Source organism: Saccostrea echinata, unplaced genomic scaffold (genome assembly GCF_033153115.1).
Source record: "Saccostrea echinata isolate AGI-Se365-2 ecotype Australia unplaced genomic scaffold, CSIRO_AGI_Sech_v1 ptg000054l, whole genome shotgun sequence".
NCBI lineage: Eukaryota > Metazoa > Mollusca > Bivalvia > Ostreida > Ostreidae > Saccostrea > Saccostrea echinata.
This window is the reverse complement of record NW_026889803.1, coordinates 44240881-44266300: the sequence shown is the minus strand read 5'-3', so window position 1 is coordinate 44266300 and position 25420 is coordinate 44240881. Positions and strand designations below refer to the sequence as shown.

Below are 25420 nucleotides of genomic sequence, written 5' to 3'. Positions count from 1 at the left end.
TTGAAAAAAAACTCTTTTGCAAAAAAAGTTACATTTGGTGCTTGAATGGTTGACAGAGAGAAGGCATGGCATCGAGTTTAGAAGAAACACTTAGTAGGCTTTTACTGCCGGATAATAACACGATCAAGCAGGTGAAATATATCTCATATAGTTTTAAAAATTACTTTTGATACTTATATAATTAAATAAATATGTTGGACTGAAACTTGTTTCTTTACAACATCTGGTGGTTACTCATCTTTAAAAACGCGGGAAATTTCAGTTATTCCAGGAATGTCATTTATTTGCTTTGATAGTTTACCTTTATCATAAGTTCTTTTTATCTCACAATCTGGTGTGAAAAAATAAAAATAATTTCTGTATTTAAACCAGGCTACTCTGCAGTTGAAGGAGATTTTTAAAGATCCCAACATTGTGCCGGGTTTATGTCAGATACTGGGTTCCTCTCAGTCTGCTCAGGTATGTAATATGAACTTAAATAATGCATACAGTTCTTCATTTATACAAATGTTACAGTAAATTCATAAAAAAAATCTAATTTCATTGCATTTTGAGAATTACTAGTTTGGTTGAATTAATCAGGTCTGGAACAATCGCTACATTTAGCTACATAGCTTGAATTAAATACATAGCTTTATTTATCTACTCAAAGTAACTTTATTCATGACCTTGACCTTGGAGTTTTACCTACTTTTTAAAAACTTTTAACTTTGGCCATGAGCTGCCATATGGGGTCATCAGTGTTTTCATATATCTCGTTTCTGGTGTACAAAGGTCTTGTATTTGTACATTGATACATATCTTTGAGCAATTATTTCAACTGGTGGTAGTAATTTTGAACTTTGAACTCAGTGCCAAATTATTTGGTGTAAAAGATTTTTAAGGTAATGAATCCAAGTAGCATTCATAACTTTTTGAATGAATATGCCTTACTTATTCATGGGTTTGTTATGTTGACCATTATTGTGACTGTAATCCCAGTTTCTTGATGTTTGCAATTCATATGTAGTCCATAATGGGATATTTATGTTTTCAGACATATTTGGTCATATTTCTAGTCTTGGTTGCCCTATTGCTGAATCTGGGGTTCAAAATTACAAGGTTATATAAGTATTTAGTAAAAAGAATTAAATCAATGCATACTTTATCTTTTTGAAGTCAGACTTGCACTGTGAGTGCATTGTAAGATTTTCAGGTAGAGTATTGATGCCTTTAATTAGTTATACAATACTTTTCTAAACTTTTGATTTGAAATGAACATTAGATAAGTAATATTTTATGGTTTAAGGTAAGACAACTGGCAGCTGTTTTGTTGAGAAGGAAAGTTCAGAAGGGACGACAGTGGAGAGCGCTGCCAGAAAATGTTTGTCAAAAGTAAGGAATGGTTTATAAATGGTTATATTTACATGTGTAGAACTAATGGATACATGTTGTGTAGAACCTGAAATTATGCTAGTTACTTTTCAAGAAATTGTCAATAGTGTAGCACAAAATTATTTACAGTATTATTTGGTATTTATTGTTTTAGCATCAGAGAAAACATATTGCAGCTGCTATTACAAGAACCTGAGTAAGTAGCCATTTTTTGATGCCTCAACCTGTGTGCATGGTCTACTTGTGATAAAGAAATTATATTAGACGCATGAGTTTGCCAAGTACATTTGTCATATGAATAAAATTGTGAATGTCTAAATTTACAGATGATATTGTATTTTGACCTACATAGCTCCAACTTTGTTTTTATCCAGGAAATTTGTACGAAATTCCATTGCTCAGGTAGTAGCTATTGTAGCAAAGCATGATTTACCAAAGAATCAATGGCCCCAGCTTTTCCAGTTTATACTGGCCTATACCAAAAGTCAGAACAGTGCAGAAAGAGAGGTTGGTATGCAATCATTGACCAAATGTTTTTTTTTTTTTTTTTTTTTTAAACTTTTTAAAGATTATAACTGTGTGGTATTTTTTGGGGGGGGGGGGGTCTTTTACATATATTGAAAATTTTCTTGACTGTAATTACGTCCAGAGCTAATCTTTGGATTGAAAATGAAATTGATGACTTTACTGTATATAATAAAAAAAGACCCAGAAGTAATAAAGAAAGCAGACTATTACGATAATCACCATAGTCTAAACATTTTCAGTCTATATGTACATGTAGCGTAAGTTTGGTCTCATTTGCAACACCAGTATAGTTTTGATATTTCTTTTAAGATTCAATTAAAGAAATGTGGAGAAAGACACTTCTTCATTTTAATGTATGACTGTATGATTTATTGTGAAATAATGAATTTTTCCTCCCAAGGTTGGTATGTTTGTCCTGTACTCAGTGGCAGCTGCTGCAGGGGAGCAGTTAAAGCCTCACCTGACCTCCGTACTACAGCTGATTAATGAGGTCATTCAGGACTCTGAAAATCAACTCGTCCCCTACTATGCCATAAGGTACTGTACATGTGTTTAAAATAGTCCTTAGAAATATCATAAATGTTAGGTACAATGAATAAAAGACTTAATTATGTTGTTTATATTGATGTTTTTCTATCTTTTCAGGACTGTCACAGAAGTAATATTCTTCATTGGAGATGATGAAGTTGTAAGTTAATTTTCTTGTTATACAATATCTGCTCACAAAAGATGCTATATTATAACAGAAAAAAATGACCATAGTCAAACATTGTTTCCATTTTAGCTCTTCTGAGCCAAAGGCTCAAAGAGCTAATGCTATGGCCATTTGTGCGGTGTGCGTAAACTTTTTAGAATATGGGCCATAACTCAAGAACCCCTTGGCCAATTATTGTCAAATTTGTCACAGGGTATCCTTGGCCCAAGGGCTTCCGTTTATACTAAAATTAGGGTTGTGACCCTTAAACAAGGGGAGTTAATTAGGAAAATAGAAACAAAAGTACTGGTTGCTAAAAAATCTACTTCTCAAGAACCACTGGGCAGATTATCACCAAACTTACACAAAAGGATGAGGATATGTTGTAGATTAAAAATTGTTCAAGGCATCACCCTGGGGCAAAGGGTGTGGTCTCAAGGTCACTTCAAAGTTGACCAAAAATTACATTTTATTAAAATGCTGATATTTTGCTTACTATAAGGACTAGGATCATCAAATCTTGTCAGTTGATGCATCTTAGGATATCATATCATGTTGACTTTAAAGTATGTCATGGTGACCTACTTTTTAAAGGATGACTGCACTTAAGGACATGCGAAATTTGCGACAAAATAAACTTTCAAAACAAGCATCTTTCTTTTCATTGCACGAATGGTCAACATCCAATCCACAACTTTATGTAATTACGTTTAATAAAAGTGTGTATTTACGAAGTTCGAATCTGTTTTCAAAGGCAGGGGTCATCACAATTTCTTGAATCTCCGTTCGATAATGAGGACGCCCACTTTTTTACCGACTTTATACATAGTCAGCGCATGTTTGTCTATTGTTCTACGTTTAACAGTACCGTAAGTTTTGGGGTATACGTCGATGGGGTGTATAGGTCGAAAGGCTCATTTTCAGCCGTAATTTTTAAAAAGTCCTTAGATAGGACGAATTTGGAAGATAGGACGAGGCTTTGTTTATCGATTTCTAGAGATTCTTACGTAGATACTACGTATCAGAACATGTAACCTCTTTAACTCAACCCGTGATATTAACATATTGAGAACATAAACTAGTATTTTTATGAGTACAGCATTTTAATAGTGTTTTATACAAACGTAGTTAAAACTTCCTTGAATTGTGATATAACGTATTTTCTCCAACTTGCCTGATCAATGCCGTCGTAGTTTGACTCTGTCGTTAAACACATAAATACGGTAGTATACAACAGCTATAATTAGGGAAATACCCGAAATCAAACAATAATCATTCCATTTTAGAACGTCGTAGACACATTCTTTTATTCCGACATTATTTACTGGGGTAAAAAATTAACTTCGATGACCGCCATTTTTATATTTCTTGTCCAGGGATTTGCTAAAACACGCAAATGACTATTACATGTAACAGTGCGCAATTGAAATTAATCATATTAACACGCTATAATTTTGCATGACATATTGTTGAAAAAATTAAATATAATTGAGAGTACATTCGCAATTAAACAGTCATCAAGAATTTCACAGTTTTGTTTGTTCAATGATGTATAGCACTAATACCCCTGTAACGGCACGTGGGTCTGTTAATCATGCCCCGCAGGTGTTTTAACCAACACAGGTGTTAACACCTTTGTGTACACAGTGTATATCCCTTTATCTGTCAGACAATTAAAATTCTATTAGAAGCCAATCTTTGTATAATTCAGTGTACCCCTTGGGTACGAGGAAGCTTTCAATTCTATCATTTAAAATAAATATTTATTTTGTAATGATTTCCAAGTCAACCTCATAATATCAGTTGAAATTTTATTTCTGTCACCCGCATTTATTACTCATTTGTTGCTTGTAAAATTACATATCAATAAAATTTCATAAGATATCACAAGAAATGAAAAAAATATTTAGGTATTGCGATTGTGAAAACTCTTCCGTATTTTAAATTTTGATACGGCTGCGGTTTTCTTTTTAGTAAACGATTGCGACTTCCAACTTCACAAGATGGACACAGCATGTTGTAAATTAATTACTAGATGATATACCGGTAATAAGTTGTTGTTTTTTTTTTGTACATCGACGGATATTTTGTAATAATCAATGGAATAGATATTTAATTCTTTATTGTTTATTTTTTTTTCTCTCGGTAAAATAATTTTAAAAAATACGAAAATGGCACAGATTTGCTTTAAAATTGACGTAAATTTTACTGATTTGGGGCATTTTTCGTAAACTTGAGCCTTAGATAGGTCGATTCGTTAAATAGGACGACCCCAGCGGTTCTGGGGAAAAAAGTATCGTCCTATCTTCCAAAACTTACGGTAGTTGTATATTTGCATAAATAATAATGTGTCAAAAGGAGATTAATAGACAAACATGCGCTCATGGTTAAAACGAGAAAAAACTGCTTCTTTTTACATTCGCTCTCTGTGTTGTAACCAAGGATCGTGACATGTTGAATATTATAATTCACCACGTGATTTCTTTGTGAATACTAAATTCCGTCATGTGACTTGTAAGGTAGCATGTTTTGTGCTAACTAGTGCATTGTGTTCGAACACGTTAAGTCATCTGGCATTGATATAAAATCTGCTTTAATTACATTGACGTGCTCAAATTGTTAATTTCGTTTTGAAACCTTTGTCAGAAGTGTATTTGTGCCATACAGAATGGAGAGGGAGATTGGAAAGAGTGATCACGTTTTTTTTCCAAACAATGTCTTTGTTATTTATCAAGTCTAATGTTAGACCCATTTTTACAATGTTAGCTCCACCTCTCATGCATATCTAATGTTCAGTCAAGGGCAGGTAAGTGTAAATTCACTATATCTGGAAAGTAGTAAGGACAAAAAACATTGAATCATTTTATTGTATCACAGTCTAAAATCATTTTCAGATTTAAATTTGGTTCCAAATTGACAGGATTCTTTCATAAACATACAAAAGTGAAATAAGGTTTAGATATAACAGCAACAGAAGCAACTGAAAAAGACCCAAAAACAGGTATTAAGTGCAGTCATCCTTTGTGGCCATTCTTTTTTAAAATGATTTAGAGGCATATGTTGAACAGTTTAAGGCCTATGATCATCAAACTTTGTCAGTTGATGTATCTTGGGTCCTCGGAGTACGTCGACTAAAAAGTAGGTCACCTTGACCTACTTTTTGAATTTTATGGCTAATCTTTTTCAAACAATTAAGGTCATTGATTCGAATACTGAGAGGTTTAGAATCATTAAATCTTGTAAGATGATGCATCTTGGGGCCATAAAACATATTTATTAAAAAGTAGTTCAATGTGACCTACTTTTTGAACTTTGCAGGCATTCGATTTCAAAGCATTTTAGAAGCATAATTTGGACATTTTAAGCCCTATGATCATAAAACTTTGTAAGTTGATGCAACTTGGGTCCTCGAAAAACCTCAACTGAAAAGTAGGTCACTGTGACCTACTTTTCAATTTATATGACTATAATTAAATATTTCAGGTACTAATTGGCTTAGAATCATCAAACTTTGTCAGTTGATGCATCTTGGGTTTTCGGAGTAGGTCGACTGAAAAGTAGGTCATGTGACCTACTTTTGAAAATTTATGGCATTAATTAAATAATTCAGGTACTAATTAGCTTAGAATCATCAAACTTTGTCAGTTGATGCATCTTGGGTCCTCGGAGTACAACAACTGAAAAGTAAGTCACCGTGACCTACTTTTGAAATTTTATGGCTGTTTATAATGTTTTTGGGTATTATTTAGCTTAGAATCATCAAAATTTGTCAGTTGATATATCTTGGGTCCTTGGAGTAGGTCGACTGAAAAGTAGGTCACTGTGACCTACTTTTGAAATTTTATGGTTATAATTTTAAAAATATTTTAGGTATTAATTGCCTTAGAATCATTAAACTTAGTTGATGCATCTTTGGTCCTCAGAGAATGACAAGTGATAAGTAGGTCACCATGACCTACTCTTAGATACTAATTGGCTTAGAATCATCATGGGTTCTCAGAGTGTTTCATCTAAAATGTAGCTCATGATAACCTACCTTTGGAATTTCAAGGCTTTATCTAAATATACAGAATACTTAAAGGCTTCAAATAGAAGTGATAGGTTGTACAGTTTATCAGAAGAGCAATTCAAGGCCCTTGGGCCTCTTGTTTCAATTGGAATTATGATATGGTTTCTTGTAAACGGTAGAAATGTGAAGAAAAAAACGGGATGTGTGGGATATATACATCTACATATACATGTGCTGAATGTTTGGAAAATGTTCTGTAGGTTAGAAGCAACTCATTGGTATTTTGTGGATGTTTTGTTTGTTCTGGTTATCTTACCACATTTTGCTTAGTTTTTTCTCAACCTTTCTATATTAATGTATGTTCAGCACTATTAAAAGTTATCAGTTTAATGACCAATTTATGTCCAATATCGGGGACATGTTTCAATGAGTGGTCTGTTCTGACCTTGAATTTGAGTTTCAACTTCGATATCTCAAGTGCCAGAATATTTCTAAAGTGATTTTTGACAGTTTAAATTTTTTTTGAAATTTAGAAGTTTGACTGTATTTTAAAATTGTGTAAATATAAAAATCAGGATTTTTTTCATAAATAGGTACTTTCAAAGTGTTTTTCAGTATTGGTATTTAACAATTCAGTCAGTAATGTGTATTTTTGTCTGATAAAGTGATTAATTATCTCAATAGCCTAATGATATTTTTATTTTAAATATTTTGATATGTTAATGTGATAAAACTGTTGACAATATCTTTCAGAAATACATACAGAATGTGATTCCTCGTATGTTACAAGTCGTCCAGGAAATTATCCCAGTAGATGAAGTAAGTGTAAATTTACATACTACAGTGTATTTCCAGGTTATCAGACTGAAAGAAGTGTGTTGTTAATTAATTTTTGAGCTGCCATACAAGGGCATAAGTGTTTCACAAACACATCTTGTTATTTTCTTGCAGGATAAGGCCTGTGAACTGCTGGAAGTGTTTGATGAGATGTTAGAATGTGAAGTCTCTATCATTGTTCCACATATCAAAACAACACTAGAATTCTGTCTACAGGTTCGTAAATCATTCATTCAAGAGAGTAGTTTAAGTTCAAATTATTCACCTTGTTATAATGAATTCTTGCAATGCACTCTTTATTAGTTTAACTGTTCATATACTATAACCAACTTTTCTTCCATAAATACATGTATAATGTGCTATGTTTCTGTTAAGTTTCCTTACACAAACATGATTTTTTTCTTCTCCTAAAGGTTGCTAGTCGTGCTGATCTGGGAGACAATATGAGAGTTAAAGCCATGTCATTTGTGGCATCTCTAGTTAGGCAGAAGAAGAAGGTAATAACAACAGATAAACTGTGTTTAGCTCACCTCAAGGAAGTTGGGGGAGCCTATGTAATACCCTCGTGTAGGCATCCCAGGTTAAATTTTTGGAGTAGTTTTCTTTCTTTAAAAGTACTTCTATGCCCTATATTGAACAGAGATGCATGAAGGATGCTTCTAGTGTGTTTTATTGTACCAGTCAAGGTTTCAGATGCTGCAATTTCAGTTCAAGAATGACCAGGTTAATGTTTTTGGAGCAAGTTAAAAGGTTTTGGAGCAGGCTAAAGTTTTTTGGAGCAGGTCTTATTTCCAAGTAACTACAAGCCCTATATTGACCAAACTTGCATGGATGATACACCCAAGGATGCACACTACCAAGGTTGCTTCAGGGGATCTGACCTACATTTTACGGATGAGTGACCAGGTTAAAGGTTTTTGAGCTGGTCATTTCAAGGTACATGTAACTGTAGGCCCTATGTAGACTTAACTTGCTTGGATGATACATCTAAGGGTGCACACTGCTGGACTTGCTTCGATTGCTGGATCTGAATCCTACATTTTTCAGATGAGTAACCAGGTTAAAAAGTTTTGGAGCAGGTCCATTACCAAGAAACCATAAGATGTACATGTATCTGAACCAAACTTGCATGGATGATGGATCAGGGGATGCACACTTTTAGATTATTAGATTAGTGTGGGACCTTGCCTTACTTAAAGACAACATTTGTTGAGGTGAGCTCTGTAATCTCTGATTACCTATGTTTATAAAGTGTTTAATGGATATTTTTTTTTCCAAACTGTTTGATATTAATTTTCAACTTCTTTCCCTTAAGTTAGATTTTCAGTAAGGGCCTTTTTGGTCTGTCTGCTTGGTTTTTTTTTTTTTTGAAAATACAAGTTTATCCTTTGCCAATAGCTTTTGAATTTGATAAAAAGTTCAAAAAAAGGCATCATAAAATCGAAGGCATTTATATATATATATACTAGATAAAATCCCGCGCAAGCGCGGGGAATACGACTACCGACAGAAAATATATTGTAGTTTCTACTGACAGCCTACAGGCTTATAGCAGGAAGAAAAACTTTGTTCAAAATCCCGCATGAAGTAGATATACCCCCCCCCCCCCTTTGTAAAAACTTGAAAAATTACAATTTCATTGACATTTATTGTGAAACCTGTTTAATTATGTTATGGATATTGTACTTCAGATGCTCTTATTTCATTTCCGCCAAGGATAAAAGCAGCAAATATGCACATTATGCTGATAAATTGATTGTTTTTTTGGGGGGGAGGGGGTGTAAAAATTCACAGGTACTTGGGTATTGGTTTATAAATATTTATGTACCTTAATAATATGTAAAAAATGTACTTTACCTTTTTTACATATCAATAAGGTACATATATATATATATATATTTATATACCAGGACCCAAGTACCTGTGTAAATTTTTTTTTGCTTTTAACGCCCTATGAATAGGCCGAGTATTTGATACAAAAGACTGTATTCAGAAAAAAATTGAAATGTATTGATTAAAGCACAAAATTTTACAACATTAATTGTATTTGAACAATACCTTATTCATTAGTTTTCTCTTTTCATGTAAGCAAGTTTATTACGAAGTACAAATTGTACTTCGGGTTCGTTGCCACGATGCTCTTATACAAATTTTATCGATAAATTCATTAGGAAAACCTACTACATATATGTAAAAGTCTTTCGATATATAAATATATTCACAACTTATAGTGTTATCAATGGTTTACAATTATTTCAATGACCATTCACACAAAAGTTTTTTTTTATTTATGTACATGCAGCTATAATCGTCTCGTTTTTCTTTTTAACATCGGGCTCGATGCTATATGATGTTCTAGAAGCTTCCGTCAATATTAAGATCGTTGAATGACGAAAATAATTTGCACATTTCCCTTTCTAATCGGTTATCACAACTTATTTCTTTCATATCATTTAAATCAAGTTTTGATTGAATAATTCGGTGATGACGTTTTATGAAATAAATAAACGATTGCTTGTTGTCAGTTTCATAAAAAATTGCAAGTAACTTAGATCCGCCAACCGGAAACGCCACCTTTCTCACGTTTCTGCTATTTCATGGCTGTTTATAGAAAATGAAAGTAGACTTTTCATTTAATGTTCGATACTTACTATGCGAGTGAAATCTAAATATAGTTTACGGACATCATCTTGTATCGAGTGTATTGTTAGAGGAGTAAGTAAGAACTCTGGTGCATCCGTTTCGGAGTTTATTTGCAAAATTTATTAATTTATAAGTAAAGATATATATATATATATATATATATATATATATATATATATATATATGTATATATGTATATATATATATATATATATATATATATATATATATATATATATAGGACCTTGTTTTATTTTTATGGTACATGTACATGTAGCTCTGTGTCATGAATTTTCCTCTCTGAGGAAAAAAAATATGATGGAGGGGGTTCATTCACCATTTCATTTCATTCATTCATACATTATGCCAGCATGCCAGAATTGAAATACATGTAGTTGAACAAGGTTCAGGATAAAGATTATTATAAAAATCTGCAAGAGGAAATAAGTGCATGATTAATGGGGTGGGGGGGGGGGTAACTTGAAATTTTTAAAAAGTTGAAATGTATATTTAGGCCTTTCTGAAGCACAAGATGGTAGATCCTGTTTTGTCCATTCTGTTCCCTATCATGTGTGCTGGCAGTGAGGAGGATGAGGATGAAGATGACCTGGATGATCCTGAATGTAGGATGCCATCCATGTATGCTCCACAGGTAGGCTGTCGTAAATAATTCTCAACAAATCACTTAAAAAGTAATTTTGTTACTATATGATATATGAATACAAACATTTATTCATGCTTAGTATACTTTTGTATAATTTGATGTTATTGTAGGTAATAGACACAATGGCAATCCATTTACCACCAGACAAGGTTATTCCTAATGTTGTAAGTATACAGTGTTATACATGTTCAATAGAGAGGCATTTCCTTCCAGCACTCTGTTGTGAATTTTGAGATAACTAATTAGTGTTCATGATTTGTAGATCAAACTGGTAGAACCCAACATTGTGAGTGAGTCCCCCTCCCACAGACGAGCCAGTTTCCTGGCCTTAGCTGTTGTTGTAGAGGGGTGTGCAGATTACATAAAACAAAGGTGAAATATTTATCATTAAAAGTAATCCCTCTGCACATTTTATGAAACTGTCTTTACCAAATATTTAACAGACAGCTTTTCTGAAAAAAAAATCTTTTCTTTTGTGTGTTCAACAAAAATGTTTAGCTGTACATGTATGCATACATTTTCTACTGTTGATATTAAGAAGGTTTAAAAATATTGAGCAGTTATTGAGAGTTTAGCATGTGTGATTTCAAATTTCAGACATCTGCAAGCACTTCTGGAGTGTGTTGTTAAGGGACTCAATGACCAAGATCCGGGAGTACGAAACTCGGCTCTTTTTGCTTTAGGACAGTTCTGCGAGCACTTGCAGGTGACATGCTTCTCCTATTAGTGTATGCTACATGAATTCAATTATGATTGGGCCAAAAAAAATTAATCGATAGTTTCTCAGGCACCGCCGCATCAGGTCAAAAACTGCTGCATTGATCAATTTTATTGACATTTTGAAAAGGGAAATAACTCAATTTTCTATTTTTACAAGTTGAAAAAGAAAATCTAGTTATTCCCCTTTTCATAGATAGACGTTTTTATTAGATGAACAATATACAATGTATTTCTTGTTAATACAGTAGTTTATGATTTAACTTTTAAACAAATGCTTGGAATAACATTATTTAAAGTTGAATACATATTATAATTATTGTATGAGATCAAAAAAAGAGTAAGAATCAGTTGATATCATTTTGGTGAATGACTGACATGAAAAAAAAGGTATAAAACCTGCTTAAAAAAAAAAAGAACCTGCCTGCCGCATTGAATTTTGAAATTTTTGGCCTGAGAAACTATTAATTAATTTTATATGGCCTTGAAGATGAAAGGATTTCAGTCTTGGATCACTGAATTAATACATGTACATGCATATCTTTATAGCCTGAGATTACATCATTTGCATCTGAGTTGATTCCCTTGTTGTTCCAATATCTTAGCAAAGCAACACAAGAAGCAGACAAAAATCCCAGAGGACTAACGAAGTGTTACTATGCTCTGGAAACTTTCTGTGAAAATCTAGGTAAGTGATTAGGTTCTTGGTTAGACAATTCAAATCAAGCCAATTTAAAAAAAAAAAAATAGTGATACAAGTTTTTCCATATTATTAAATAAATGTGACTCATGCACTACAGACTAATACACAATACCTGTGGTAGTTTTCAATTATTCCAATTCTTTGACACACTTTAATGTTAGTGTTTTTGATATGAAGCATTTGGTACCAGACTGAGAAATTTTAAGTGAATTCCCTGTTTGTAGATAAAGATATCCTACCGTACTTGCCTACTCTGATGGAGCACACATTATCAACTCTGAAAACGGCCACAAATACTAGAGCAAAGGAACTAGCAATCAGTGCTATAGGAGCTACTGGTCAGTATGGATCTATAAAACTGGCTTATTTCATTACTTTGTCAACAAAGTGTTATCAGGCTTTATACAATAATTTGAAAAGAGAGAATAAGTATAGTTTAAAATATTGCCCAACACTTCTGCAAAAAAAAGGAGAAAATGTGATGGAAAAGACCTTGATTTAAACCTAAGCCCCTGAACTTGGGACAAATGCTGTACCAACTGAGCTTTCTGGCCACCAGTGATCAGACCTACCTAACTGTTACTTTCCTCTTTCTTAAATATCATTTATCCCTGGCAGGTCTTTCATCTGTCATACTTTTCATGCTTACACTTCACTGAAGATAATTTGACATTTTTAATCAATTGCAGCAAATTCTGCCAAGGAGTTACTAAAACCATACTTTGCTGACATCATAGAGCAGTTTAAACCCTATCTGGTGCCCCATTCAGAGGCTGGGGGCACCTCAGAGGAGGACATTAGAAAGCTACAGATTCAGACCTTGGGTAAGCTTCATTTCGTTAATCAGCACTGGTTATAAGGTAACATCTATAAAATATGCACAGTTTAAACAAAAAATCAACCAGATGCTCATGAACACTCTTCCTGATGGCAATGGATATGTGTGTTGTATTTTTATGTAACTTTTTTTATTAAGATACCCTGAGTGTGATAGCAAGAAGCATTGGATCAGAAACCTTTGCCCCTATTGCAAAAGAATGTGCAGAGTTTGGAATCAACTTGCTCAACACTGTAGATGACCCAGATCTTCGAAGATGTGTGTAAGTAAACCCAATGTGATAAAATTTAAACTAAAACCAGACCCTGATTCTTCAGATGATATTTCCTTGGAATTATTTACCAGTCTTCGAAATAACCCGGGAGTCCGATGCCTGGGACCTGGTAAATTTGCCAGCGGGCATGTAAAAATTCTCAAATTACATGCCCGGAGGGCATGTTTGAATTTTCTTTTGATGTACGATGTTTACTTGCCATTTCTTCCATCGTACCCCATTTATTCGCGTAAACTTGCTATGTTATGTCTTAACATGGATTGCCAGTCTACATTCTACAGTTTAACGTTACATTCTCGGTACGACCTGTCAAATGATTGTGAATCGTAATCATTGAAGTGTTTAATTTAACCTGTTTGTTTTCTCGAAGTTTCTTGCTAAATTACGAGACGTTCATCGATGCCATGTGCAGTGGCACTGCAGTCATGATCCCATTTCTGAAATTCAGTTCAGCTAAACCGACCAACAAACGACCAGAATGCGAGTCAAAAGTTATGAACAAAAACACGTTAGAAAATGGCAGACAAGGCAGGCCATGGTTGATTTACGACTCTGAAAACAATTTGAACTTAAGATTGAGAGAGAGCTTGAGAGAAATTAAAAGCAGAAACAGTGTCCTTAAAGTTAATATAAAAACCTTAATTTTTTTTTGTTGCACAATAATAACTGATAAATGAAAGAATTTTGAGTAGGGCATGTACAAATTTGAATGGGCTGGGTTAAAATGATAGGTATACATGCCCGAAGGGCATGTGCTGAAAAAGAATTGTTGTGAAGACTGATTTACATGTGAATACTGATTTACATGTGAATACAAACAGGTATGGACTATTTGCTGCATTGTCTGTCATCATGAAGAAGGATATTTCACCATACCTGGAGGTCTTGGTCACTTTTATGATGGCATCCCTAAAGTCCACAGAGGGAGTACAGGTCAGAAGATTTTCTTATAGCAGCACTGAAAGGAACTTGACACTTGAGAGTGCCCAGCACATCTTTAATAGTTTCAATAATGAAGTTTCTTGTTACATTGATTTACATACATGTATCTTTTCCTTAGACACACTACAAGGAGGATGAGGATCAGGTTGCTATATTCAATGAGGAAGACCTGTGTGATGAGGAAGACATTGCTGAGGAGGATGAAGACGATGATGATGAAGATCAGAAAATTCAAGGGTACAAAAAGGCTTACACTCTTTATGGATTTGTTTGTGTATAGGCAGTACAAATTTTTAAAGTCCTTCAAAAAGAAAAATTCCAAGTCTTTAAGAATGTCAGTAATGAACATTGAATTTTTAATCAAATTTCAGAATCAGTGTTAAGAATGAGTTTTTGGATGAAAAAGAAGATGCTTGTTGTTCATTGGGAGAACTGGCTGGAAACACGGGGTAGGTCAGCTGAGAGCATCTGTAAAAGGGTCTACACACTAAAAGTACACATCAAAATTGAGCAATTTTCAAAACAACAAAAAACAATTTAAATGTAGATTGAACTTTTCCAGATAAACTTTGCCTATAAAACTGAAAAAGAAGTTTATATCATGTGTATTGAGTCAGAACATTAGGAAGAATTATGTGTACTTTGAGTAATCAGCATGCAATTCATATTGTTATATACACCATATAGTATATACATGCCTCGTATTGTGAGCAGCTGTTGCAAGTTTTATTTTAATATAATGTGATTTACAAGGAAAATTCCTGTATTTATTAGACTTGTTACTTGGATATATAACCAGCCAATTGATGAGCCTGATATTACTGGGCTTGGACCATTCCATTGGCTCATTTTGAAGATTGATTCAGCGATATTTTTAATGCCTTTTTTCTGTGCTACAGGGCAGCATTATTTCCATTCTTGGAGCAGTCATTCAAGGAAGTGTTGGAGATGATTGACTACCCAGCTCCCGGCGTGAAGAAAGCGGCCATTGCTGCTGTGGGACAGATGTGTGTATGTGTACACATGGCTAACCAGGAACTTCAGTCACCAGAGACCCAGACTGCTCTAACTAACATGTTGTCAGCCGTTGTCCTCAAGCTGCTGGCTGTGATGGGAGAGGACATAGACAGTATGGTGGTCATGTCTGCCATTGACACCTTGTATGAAATGTTGGACAAGATCGGACAGCCAGTCATTCAAGTTCAGGGAGTCTCTGATGCTATACTTACACGCATGAAGGAAGTTTTCACTCATAAGGTACTTGTTAACTGAAGTAGAAAATGGTAGAAAAATAGTTGTGAAAGTTGGAGTCAGTTTTATTTTATTGATTATAAATTTTCAGCAGTAATCCGTTTTGTGACAATGTTGATAAACTCTATCAGTTGTCTATAATTCTGTTTGTGTTGTTGATTGAGTTGTCATTAATCTTGTGTTATTCTGTTTGTGTTGTTGATTGAGTTGTCATTAATCTTGTGTTGTTGGTTATTCAGTTGTCAATAATCCTGTTCAAGTTGTTTATTCAGTGATTATTAATCCTGTTTGAGTTGTTGATTCAGTGGTCATTAATCCTGTTTTGTTGTTGATTCAGTTGGCCTGTCAAGATCAGGACACAGAAGAAGATGACGAGGAAGCAGAATTTGATGGAATGTTAATCGAGTCTGCTGGGGATGTTTTACCTGCAATGGCTAAACTGTTAGGTGGACCAGTATTTATGCCTTTCTTCAGCAGTTTCCTAACTGATCTTCAGAAACGACTGGTAACTATACATATCTTTGTCCCCTGTTTTATCAAAAGAAACGTGATTTTTTTTGCTTTTAAGTTAAACTCTGCTATTTAAACTTGCTTGATCTGTTTAAATATATGTATTCTGCCTTTTTAAGTCTCTCAGTATTTTCTGATTATTCCATTTTTAGCTCTTCTGAGCCAAAGGCTCAAAGAGCTAATGCTATGGCCATTTGTGCGGTGTGCGGTGTGCGTAAACTTTTTAGAATATGGGCCATAACTCAAGAACCACTTGGTCAATTATTGTCAAATTTGTCACAGGGTATCCTTGGCCCAAGGGCTCCCTTTTATACTAAAACTGGGGTTGTGACCCTTTAACAAGGGGAGATAATTAGGAAAAAAGAAACAAAAGTACTGGTTGCTAAAAAATCTTCTTCTCAAGAACCACTGGGCAGATTATCACCAAACTTACACAAAAGGATGAGGATATGTTGTAGATTAAAATTTGCACGGGGATTTACCCTGGGGCAAAGGGCGTGGTCTCAAGGTCACTTCAAAGTTGACCAAAAATTACATTTTATTAAAATGCTGATATTTTGCTTACTATAAGGACTAGGATCATCAAATCTTGTCAGTTGGTGCATCTAAGGACCTCATATCATGTTGACTCAAAAGTAGGTCACGGTGACCTACTTTTTGAATTTTGCGGCCATTCTTTTTCAAAATGATTTAGAGGCATATTTTGAACAATTTAAGGCCTATGATCATCAAACTTTGTCAGTTGATGCATCTTGGGTCCTCAAAGTACGTCAACTAAAAAGTAGGTCACCTTGACCTACTTTTTGAATTTTATGACCAATCTTTTTTAAAACAATTAAGGTCATTAATTCGAATACGGGGAGGCTTAGAATCATTAAATCTTGTAAGATGATGCATCTTGGGGCCATAAAACATATTTATTAAAAAGTAGGTCACAGTGACCTACTTTTTGAACTTTGCAGGCATTCGATTTCAAAGCGTTTTAGAGGCATAATTTGGACATTTTAAGTCCTATGATCATAAAACTTTGTAAGTTGATGCATCTTGGGTCCTCAAAAAAGGTCAACTGAAAAGAAGTTAACCGTGACCTACTATTCAAATTATATGACTATAATTAAATATTTCAGGTACTAATTGGCTTAGAATCATCAAACTTTGTCAGTTGATGCATCTTGGGTCTTCGGAGTAGGTCGACTAAAAAGTAGGTCACAGTGACCTACTTTTGAAAATTTATGGCTTTAATTAAATATTTCGGGTACTAATTGGCTTAGAATCATCAAACTTTGTCAGTTGATGCGTCATGGGTCTTCGGAGTAGGTCGACTAAAAAGTAGGTCACCGTGACCTACTTTCGGAAAATTTATGGCTTTAATCAAATATTTTGGGTACTAATTGGCTTAGAATCATTAAACTTTGTCAGTTGATGCGTCTTGGGTCCTCAGAGTACAACAACTGAAAAGTAGGTCACGGTGACCTACTTTTGAAATTTTATGGCTGTATTTAATATTTTCAGGAATTATTTGGCTTAGAATCGTCAAAATTTGTCAGTTGATGCATCTTTGGTCCTCGGAGTAGGTTGACTGAAAAGTAGGTCACTGTGACCTACTTTTGAAAATTTATGGCTGTAATTAAATATTTTGGGTACTAATTGGCTAGAATCATCAAACTTTGTCAGTCGATGTATCTTTGGTCCTCGGAGTACAGCAACTGAAAAGTAGGTCACGGTGACCTACTTTTGAAAATTTATGGCTTTAATTAAATATTACAGGTACTAATTGGCTTAGAATCATCAAACTTTGTCAGTTGATGCATCTTGGGTCCTTGGAGTAAAACAATTGAAAAGTAGGTCACTTTGACCTACTTATAAAATTTTATGATTATAATTTAAAAAAATATTTTAGGTATTAATTGGCTTAGAATCATCAAACTTAGTTGATGGGTCCTCAGAGAATGACAAGTGATAAGTAGGTCACCATGACCAACTCTCAGGTACTAATTGGCTTAGAATCATCTTGGGTTCTCAGAGTGTGAATTGGAATTTCAAGGGTTTATGTAAATATACAGGATACTTCGAGGCTTCAAATAGAAGTGATAGGTTGTACAGTTTATCAGAAGAGCGATTCAAGGCCCATGGGCCTCTTGTTATCTGATACATACTCTATTGATTCAAAGTACATGTAACAATTAAGCAATTTCATTGATTCTTGGAATTTAGAAGTATTTATTCAGCAACTGTTGGAAGTTTAACTAGAGGCATGTACAACGTGAAAAAAAAGAAACAAAATTGTTGAAAGATGTTGTTCAAAGTACATGTATATTATTCAGCCAGCTGGAAATTTATTGGAAACAGCAATTGTTACACAGAGAATTTTTTTTTTGTTTGGGGGGGGGGGGGGGGGGGTCATCTTTAAAATCTGCTCTTTTTAATTTGACTTCAGAATCATGTTTGTTGAAAGTAGGGGATACTAATTTGAACTGTCCATCCATTCATCAGTAATTCTGTCTCAGTGTAACACTAGTTTCTGGATGATATCTCAGAAAGTTATTTAAACTTTGCAATAAGCTTTTATATTTGTTCTTTAAGCATAGATTACAAAAATCCTCTGACAGGGCTTTTGACAACATTGTCTTTCCACATTGCAGAAAGAAACAAGTTCAGTAGCAGAAAGATCATTTTCAATAGGAACCATAGCTGAAATAATCCAAGCCTCAGGCAACGCCACTGTGCCATTCCTACAGAAGTTGTATCCATTGTTCATGAAGTTTGTTAAGGACCCTGATGAGGAGGTCTGTAGCAATGCAGTGTTTGGATTGGGATGCTTATGTTCCAGCTGTGGAGACCACTTAACTGGGTAACTATCATGAAATTGATTACGTAATCCAGAGTTGTATGTCTTTAGCAATACCTTAGCAATTATTAGGATTCACACAAACACCTCAAAGATAATGATATGTACTTAGATTGTTTATGACAAGAAAATCAAAATTGTGTACATCTTGGAAGATAAAGGGCATAGACACTACTTTGAAATTTATATCCTTCAAAATTCAGAATTCCAAGACGTACATGTTGCAAGGGCATTTCAGACTGATATACTGTATGTGTACATAAATTGGGGTATTCAAAATTTAGCACAATCACTGGGTATGGATTTGTTGGCGTAATCATGAATTAGTGCTACACATGTCCATGCTGTGTATTGTTTATATATATGAGATTTATTAGCGGTATTCATAAATTAGCGCATCGTTGTCTGCGCCAAAGATGCTAAAATATGAAGCCCGCTATTTTAAGTAAATGTACAGTATTATTAGTGTTTTAGAAACTTCTTGTATCTGAAAATGTTCAACACTACAAAGGACAAGAGAGGATAGGACCCCTTTTGCTCCTAGTTTAATTAAAAAAACATAAAATGAATATTGATTCTACTTGTTATGAAAGGTCACAGGAAGGTCACAATCTCATTTTCAGCTCACCTGAGGTGAAAGCACTGGTGAGCTTTTCTGATCACCTATTGTCCATCGTCCGTCCATCTGTCTTTAAACTTTTCACATTTTCAACTTCTTCTCTAGAACCACCGTGCCAATTTTAACCAAAGTTGGTACAAAACATCCTTGGATAAAGGGGAGTTTAAATTATTAAAAATGAAGGGCCAAGGCCCCTTACAAGGGGAGATAATCAAGAAAAGACAAAAATAGGGTGGGGTCATGAAAAATCAAGAACCAGTGGTCCAGAAAACTTGTATGGAAACATCCTGGGATAGTGTATATTCTAAATTGTTCAAATTATGGCCCCCGGGGTAGGGTGGGGCCACAATAGAAAATTCAAGTTTTACTTAAAATATATAGGAAAAATCTTTAAAAATCTTCTTCTCAAGAACCACTGGGCCAGAAAAACTGAAACTTATGTGGAAGCATCCTGGGGTAGTGTAGATTCTAAATTATTCAATTCGTGACCCCTTGGGGATAGGTGGGGCCACAATAGGGAATCCAAGTTTTACATTAAAATATGTAGAAAAAATCTTTTAAAATCTTCTTCTCAAGAACCTCTGGGCCAGAAAAGCTGAAACTTACTGTGGAAGCACCCTTGGGTAGTGTAGAATCTAAATTGTTCAAATCTTGACCCACTGGTGTAGGGTGGGGCCACAATAGGGAATCAAAGTTTATATTGAAATATATAGGAAAAAATCCTTAAAAATATTCTTCTCAAGAATCACTGGGCCAGAAAAGCTGAAACTCATGTGGAAGCATCCTGGGGTAGTGTGAATTTTAAATTGTTCAAATCATCAGAATTGTGAAAATTTTATAAAGTGTTCTACTTTGTCACCTTATTGTGACCTTTGTGTATGCTTTGAATCAAAATTAATGCTTGTTTAAAACAAGCTTCATTTAAAGTTTTTAGCTCTACTGGTCAGAGACCAGAAGAGCTGATGCGATAGTAAGGTCTCCTTTGTCTGTCTGTCTGTAAACAATTTTTCAAATGCTACTCCTCCTACAGTTTTGGTCCGATTTCAATATAACTTGGCACACTAGTAGACTACACTAAGATACATGTATATAATATTGTCTATCTGTTTTTGATTTCGATGAACAGTGTTGCTATGGTTACTAAAAATAGAAATTTTTGTGGAATACTTTCAAAGTGCTACTCATCATATAGTTTGGTCTAATTTTAATAAAACATGGCATGCAAGTAGACTACACTGAGATACATTATTGTCTTTATCGTTTTTTGATTTAATTTGATGAATGATGTTGCCATGGTAACTAAAATCTAAATTTCTGTAAAATTCTCAAATAGAATAATGAAACCAAAAAAAATTAACAGAACTGTAGGTCATGTTTACAAACACAGGTGTTTTGTGTAGTGTAACGGAGAATGCTGTTGTCATAGAATATTAAGACTTTTCAGTACTGAAAACTGCAGGCAGGGATAAGCACATCTGTTATAGGTTATTAAAGAAAGAATTGATATATTTTTTAAATGGTTCTATAAATTTGAAATGATTCCCAAAGTGAAGCTTCAAAATTGCTACAGAGGCAACATTCTGATTCCTTACAAGAATTAAGAAACTAGTATTAAGAAACTAGTGGTGTCAGAATTTCTGAAATACATGAAATACATGATATGTTAGCAAGTGACCATTTGAATTATAAGTACATTGTTCAATAAATGTCTTTTGAAGAATGACAATTCTTTTTTAGTCATTATCCAGAAATACTGAAGACTCTGCTGGAAATACTGAACAAAACTTCCAATGTGCGTATACATGACAATGTGTGTGCTGCAACCTGTAGAATGATCACAACCAGTAAAAAATCCTTACCACTCGAACAAGTAAGAGAAAGTCTTCAAGGTGGTAAAAACGTAATTTTTGAAAATTTATTTATCAGCAGATGATGTTTTGAATATCAATGCTGTAGAAATTCATACATCTGTGGTTGATGTACAATTTCCGTTGTCCTTCGATCGGAACTTTTGCTTTGTAGTAGTGCTTAGAAAACTGATGAATGTTCTGTGTACAAGTTCTAGAAATGTGTAACTAGCTGATTTCATTTTAGGTACTCCCAGTTGTTCTTCAGTGTTTGCCACTGAAAGAAGATTTTGAGGAAAACAAGACTGTGTTTGAATGCTTATTTCAGCTGTATGGCAATGGTGAACAGGAGGTATAATCTAACTGATATTTTGTAGAAGCTTACCTGCAAATACTCCAAGTTAAATCAGTTTAAAGTTGCTTGGAATGAAAAATCATTTTCCATTTGCTTTGTGTACAATTAAGTCACAGAAACAGATTAGTATTTTAATAATCTGTTACGTGTAATTATGAATTTATGAAAGTATGATGAACAATTTTTAGCTCACCTCAACAATGTTGGGGGGGGGGGGGGGGGGGGCTTATGTAATACTCTTGCAGTTGGTGTTGGTTAGGGCTCCCAGGTTAAAGCTTTTGGAGCAGATTTCAAGTACATGTATTTCTGTGCCCTCTTTTAATTAGAGATGCATAAATGATGCTTTTAGTATGTCTCATTGTACCAGTCAAGGTTTCAGATGCTGCAATTTCAACTAAGGAATGACAAGGTTAATGTTTTCGGAGCAGGTTAAAGATTTCGTGGCAGATAAAAGTTTTTGGAGTAGGTTTCATTTCCAAGTAACTATAAGCCCTACATTGACCGAACTTGCATGGGATGCAAACTACCAGGCTTGCTCTGGAGACTGGATCTGATCTACGTTTTCTGGATGAGTAACCAGGTTTATGTTTTAGGAGCAGACTCATTCCATTGTAACTTCAAGCCCTACCTGGATGGCTAGACCAAACTTGCATGGATGATGCATCAAGGGATGACCACTCTCAAACTTGCTTCAGGTGCTGGATATGACTTACATTTTCTGGATCAGAAACTGGTTTATAAAGTTTTTAGATAAGTCCATTCCCAAGTAACTGCAAGCACTATCGGACCAAATTTGCATAAATGTTGTATCTTGGGATGAACACTACTAGATTATTAGTTCAGTGTGGGACTCATTGAGGTGAGCCCTGTAATCTCTGATTACCTATGTTGTTATTTTTTTTTAAAAACTTAAATATGTACAATGCCAACAAGAGTTGTTTTATTGCAAAATATGTTTCTTGCGTGACATGACTTTTTATTTTCAGATATTGAAACATATTCCAAAAATATTGACAGTAGTAGCTCAGATTGTTGGCACAGATCAAGTCAAACAAGGTTTGTTTTCATTTGTTTAGCCTGTCTGCTTTACAGACTTGGGACATCTTTTAATTGTTAAAAAACAATACAATGATCATTCTCATTACACTAGAAGCATCAAGTGACTCAGGCTGTTAATATATCTTTACATGCTAGCTAACTAAACTTCAAACAGGTGGCAATATTTCTCTTGGAACATTTAGATTTTGAAAAAGGTTCAATCACTTTCACTTCAAGTGGACAAAACCCCAAAACTTTTAACTATGTGCTAATTATTTCTGCTGCAGACATTATCAGTGACAATATGGTTATTGTAGAGACTCAAGCCCTGCTGATTCACTTTGTAAAGGACCTCCATGCCAAGTTTCCAGCAGAGTTCCAAACAGTACAGGGATCCCTCACCCCAGAACAGACTGGGAGGATACAGAGCTGTTTAGAGTACACTAATGGTTCCTCCTGATCAATGTCTATCAGGCAACATTTAGACTTAATTACATCAAATTTAAAACTTTTTAAGAAGGAGAGAATATTTGTCTAATAAAATTAAGATAATATAAAATTGATATGAAATATCATTAGTGTTTTGTTTGTTAATGAATCACTTGCTTTTATCTATAATCCTGTCAATGATTTCACTAAATTTCAAGGTTGTTCTTCTCTTGCCTTTTAATGGTTGTTACGTCTCTCTCCCAGTTTGAACAAAAAAGAGTGCTTTGTTAAAATTGTTTTGAGGCTTTATTCACATGTGCATGCCTAATATACTTATTCTGGGTTTTTGTTTAGTTTAAGAGTAGCATCATTTATTGTGCAGTGATGAAGATTAAAACACATTTATATTATTTTTGTGATGTACACATGTATGTGTGATGTATACATACATCTGTATGTGAACACCAATCTATAATGTAAAGTCAAATATTTGTATGTAAAACAAATGTATGTATGTAAAACAAAAAGGATGATGGATTAAGCTGAAGGAAATGCCTAGTTATTTGGATGATTGTAAAATCTTAGGTATAAAGGAAATGGTAAACATTTTCTATTCTAGATTAAAAGCTTTAAACCATTTATAAAAGAGTAAAAATATTACATCGAAAACCTTTCTTCAGTATTTTGTTTGCTCTTAAAATCATTTCACAACAGAAACACGATGAAAACAATATAGTATTTTGCTAGAATACGTTCTATTTCCATTAGTGAACTCTTCAAAATTAGAGGCGCATTTGGTCATCTGACTGGGACAGCATGGCATTGCGGATAAAACAAAACATGCTAGTCTCAATCCAATTTTAAATGTTTAATGTATTTGTTATTCCAATTAAAGAATAGAAGAACTAAAAGACATATGTAGGAGAGGAGAACCCTAAATTTATGATCCATTAATAAAAGATACGACATTTCTGAGGCATATGTATTGTATTTACATGTAGATGTACCATACGATAAATAGATACATACGATCAACAATAGATATAAATTGATATCATTGTCATTCCTACTCTTGATGAATATAAAGTCCACAACAATAAAATATTTCATTTGCATTTTCTTGGGAATTGTTCATTGACATTCAGCATATTGTTTACATGTTTATGTAACGTTTGTCCCAGAAATCCCGCAAGATTTGTACATTTTCCGACTTTTTCACAAAAGAGCGCACTAAGAAGTATAACTCTTCCATTGTGGAAATAGAACAAAATATGTTACTTGAATCCACAAATCTGGTTTCTTATGCATTTCTTAATACTGTATGTGTAAGACCTCTGATTTTTTTTCTACAGGACATACATGATTTTTTTAAATGAATTTTTACCAGAGATGTTGTTTGGGTCTTCAATTTGCATTATTGTTTTCTTTTACATAAATATTAGTTTCTTTGGTATGTAATCTTCACTGTTTAAAGGACTGAATGTCAGGTTATCAAGTGACCAATATTTAGTCCATTTATTTGCCAGCTTATATTATTATTTACATCTTATGAGTGTTATGCTGTACACATACCTACAGTTATTTGTCAGAAAGTACATGGTGTATATTGACTAGGATAAGGTTTGATTTTTATTTCCTTACTCTCATCTTTGACTAATTACATCGCTTTCAGCTCAGTTCATCATTTTCATGAACTCATCTAGTGCAATACTTTCTGTATAACTGTAATCAGCATATTAATTTAATGTTGTAATAATGTAATACGAAGTAGTATCTTATTGAATATACCTGACAATTATTTAACATGCATGTAAATGATTAACCTATGATACATACTTTAATATACTGTTGATAAAAATGGGATATTAACAGATAAGTGTTATGAAGATCCTAAATAGAAATTTAGCTAACTAATCTGATTCAACAGATTAATTCCTGGTCTTTTAAGCTAAGTCAACAAAACATTTGATGTAATAGATGAAATTAGCACATGTACCTCATATATGTAATTACTTGTTCAGTTTATTGGTTTTGCATGTGTGAATTGATGTCTAGTCTTTGAAGAGAAATTAGATGTTACCTGCTTTTGAAGCTTAGGGTGTTCATGTTTGTTATTTGATGTTACTTGTTAGGAATTCAAGGGCTGCAGGAAGAATTTTGTGCTTACACTTTATGTATCAGGTCTTGCAATCTGTGGATTACTTGTAAATTAAGGTTACCTGGTCAATAAAACAAGTAATGTACTTCTGATTATCTTAGTGTTCCTTCTTATTGTTGACTAAAGATAAACTTCACATTTG

The 25420-nt window shown here is 33.9% G+C and overlaps 1 protein-coding gene across 1 annotated transcript; it reads left to right on the top strand.

Moving 5' to 3' along the window:
- The first annotated feature begins 2 nt into the window (after window positions 1-2).
- LOC133172308 (importin-4-like) lies at window positions 3-25371 on the top strand. The gene is made up of 28 exons (XM_061307170.1): window positions 3-131; window positions 373-459; window positions 1289-1374; window positions 1529-1570; window positions 1749-1881; window positions 2303-2439; window positions 2548-2590; window positions 7359-7424; window positions 7557-7658; window positions 7856-7939; window positions 10600-10737; window positions 10860-10913; window positions 11012-11121; window positions 11347-11455; window positions 12016-12154; window positions 12394-12507; window positions 12859-12993; window positions 13146-13269; window positions 14103-14214; window positions 14342-14460; window positions 14595-14672; window positions 15123-15480; window positions 15812-15979; window positions 18627-18835; window positions 21189-21321; window positions 21546-21650; window positions 22640-22709; window positions 23009-25371. Exons 1-28 carry the CDS (start codon window positions 66-68, stop codon window positions 23149-23151), a joined length of 3264 nt encoding a protein of 1087 aa, XP_061163154.1. The 5' UTR covers window positions 3-65; the 3' UTR covers window positions 23152-25371.
- The last annotated feature ends 49 nt before the right edge of the window (window positions 25372-25420 follow it).

What these genes read in the sequence shown, in the direction of transcription:
- LOC133172308 (XM_061307170.1), top strand. Translation starts at nt 66, where the DNA reads ATGGCATCGAGTTTAGAAGAAACACTTAGTAGGCTTTTACTGCCGGAT. An exon ending in CATCCATGTATGCTCCACAG is followed by an intron (nt 10,738 to 10,859) that starts GTAGGCTGTCGT and finishes ATGTTATTGTAG; the next exon opens with GTAATAGACACAATGGCAAT. An exon ending in CCAGATCTTCGAAGATGTGT is followed by an intron (nt 13,270 to 14,102) that starts GTAAGTAAACCC and finishes GAATACAAACAG; the next exon opens with GTATGGACTATTTGCTGCAT.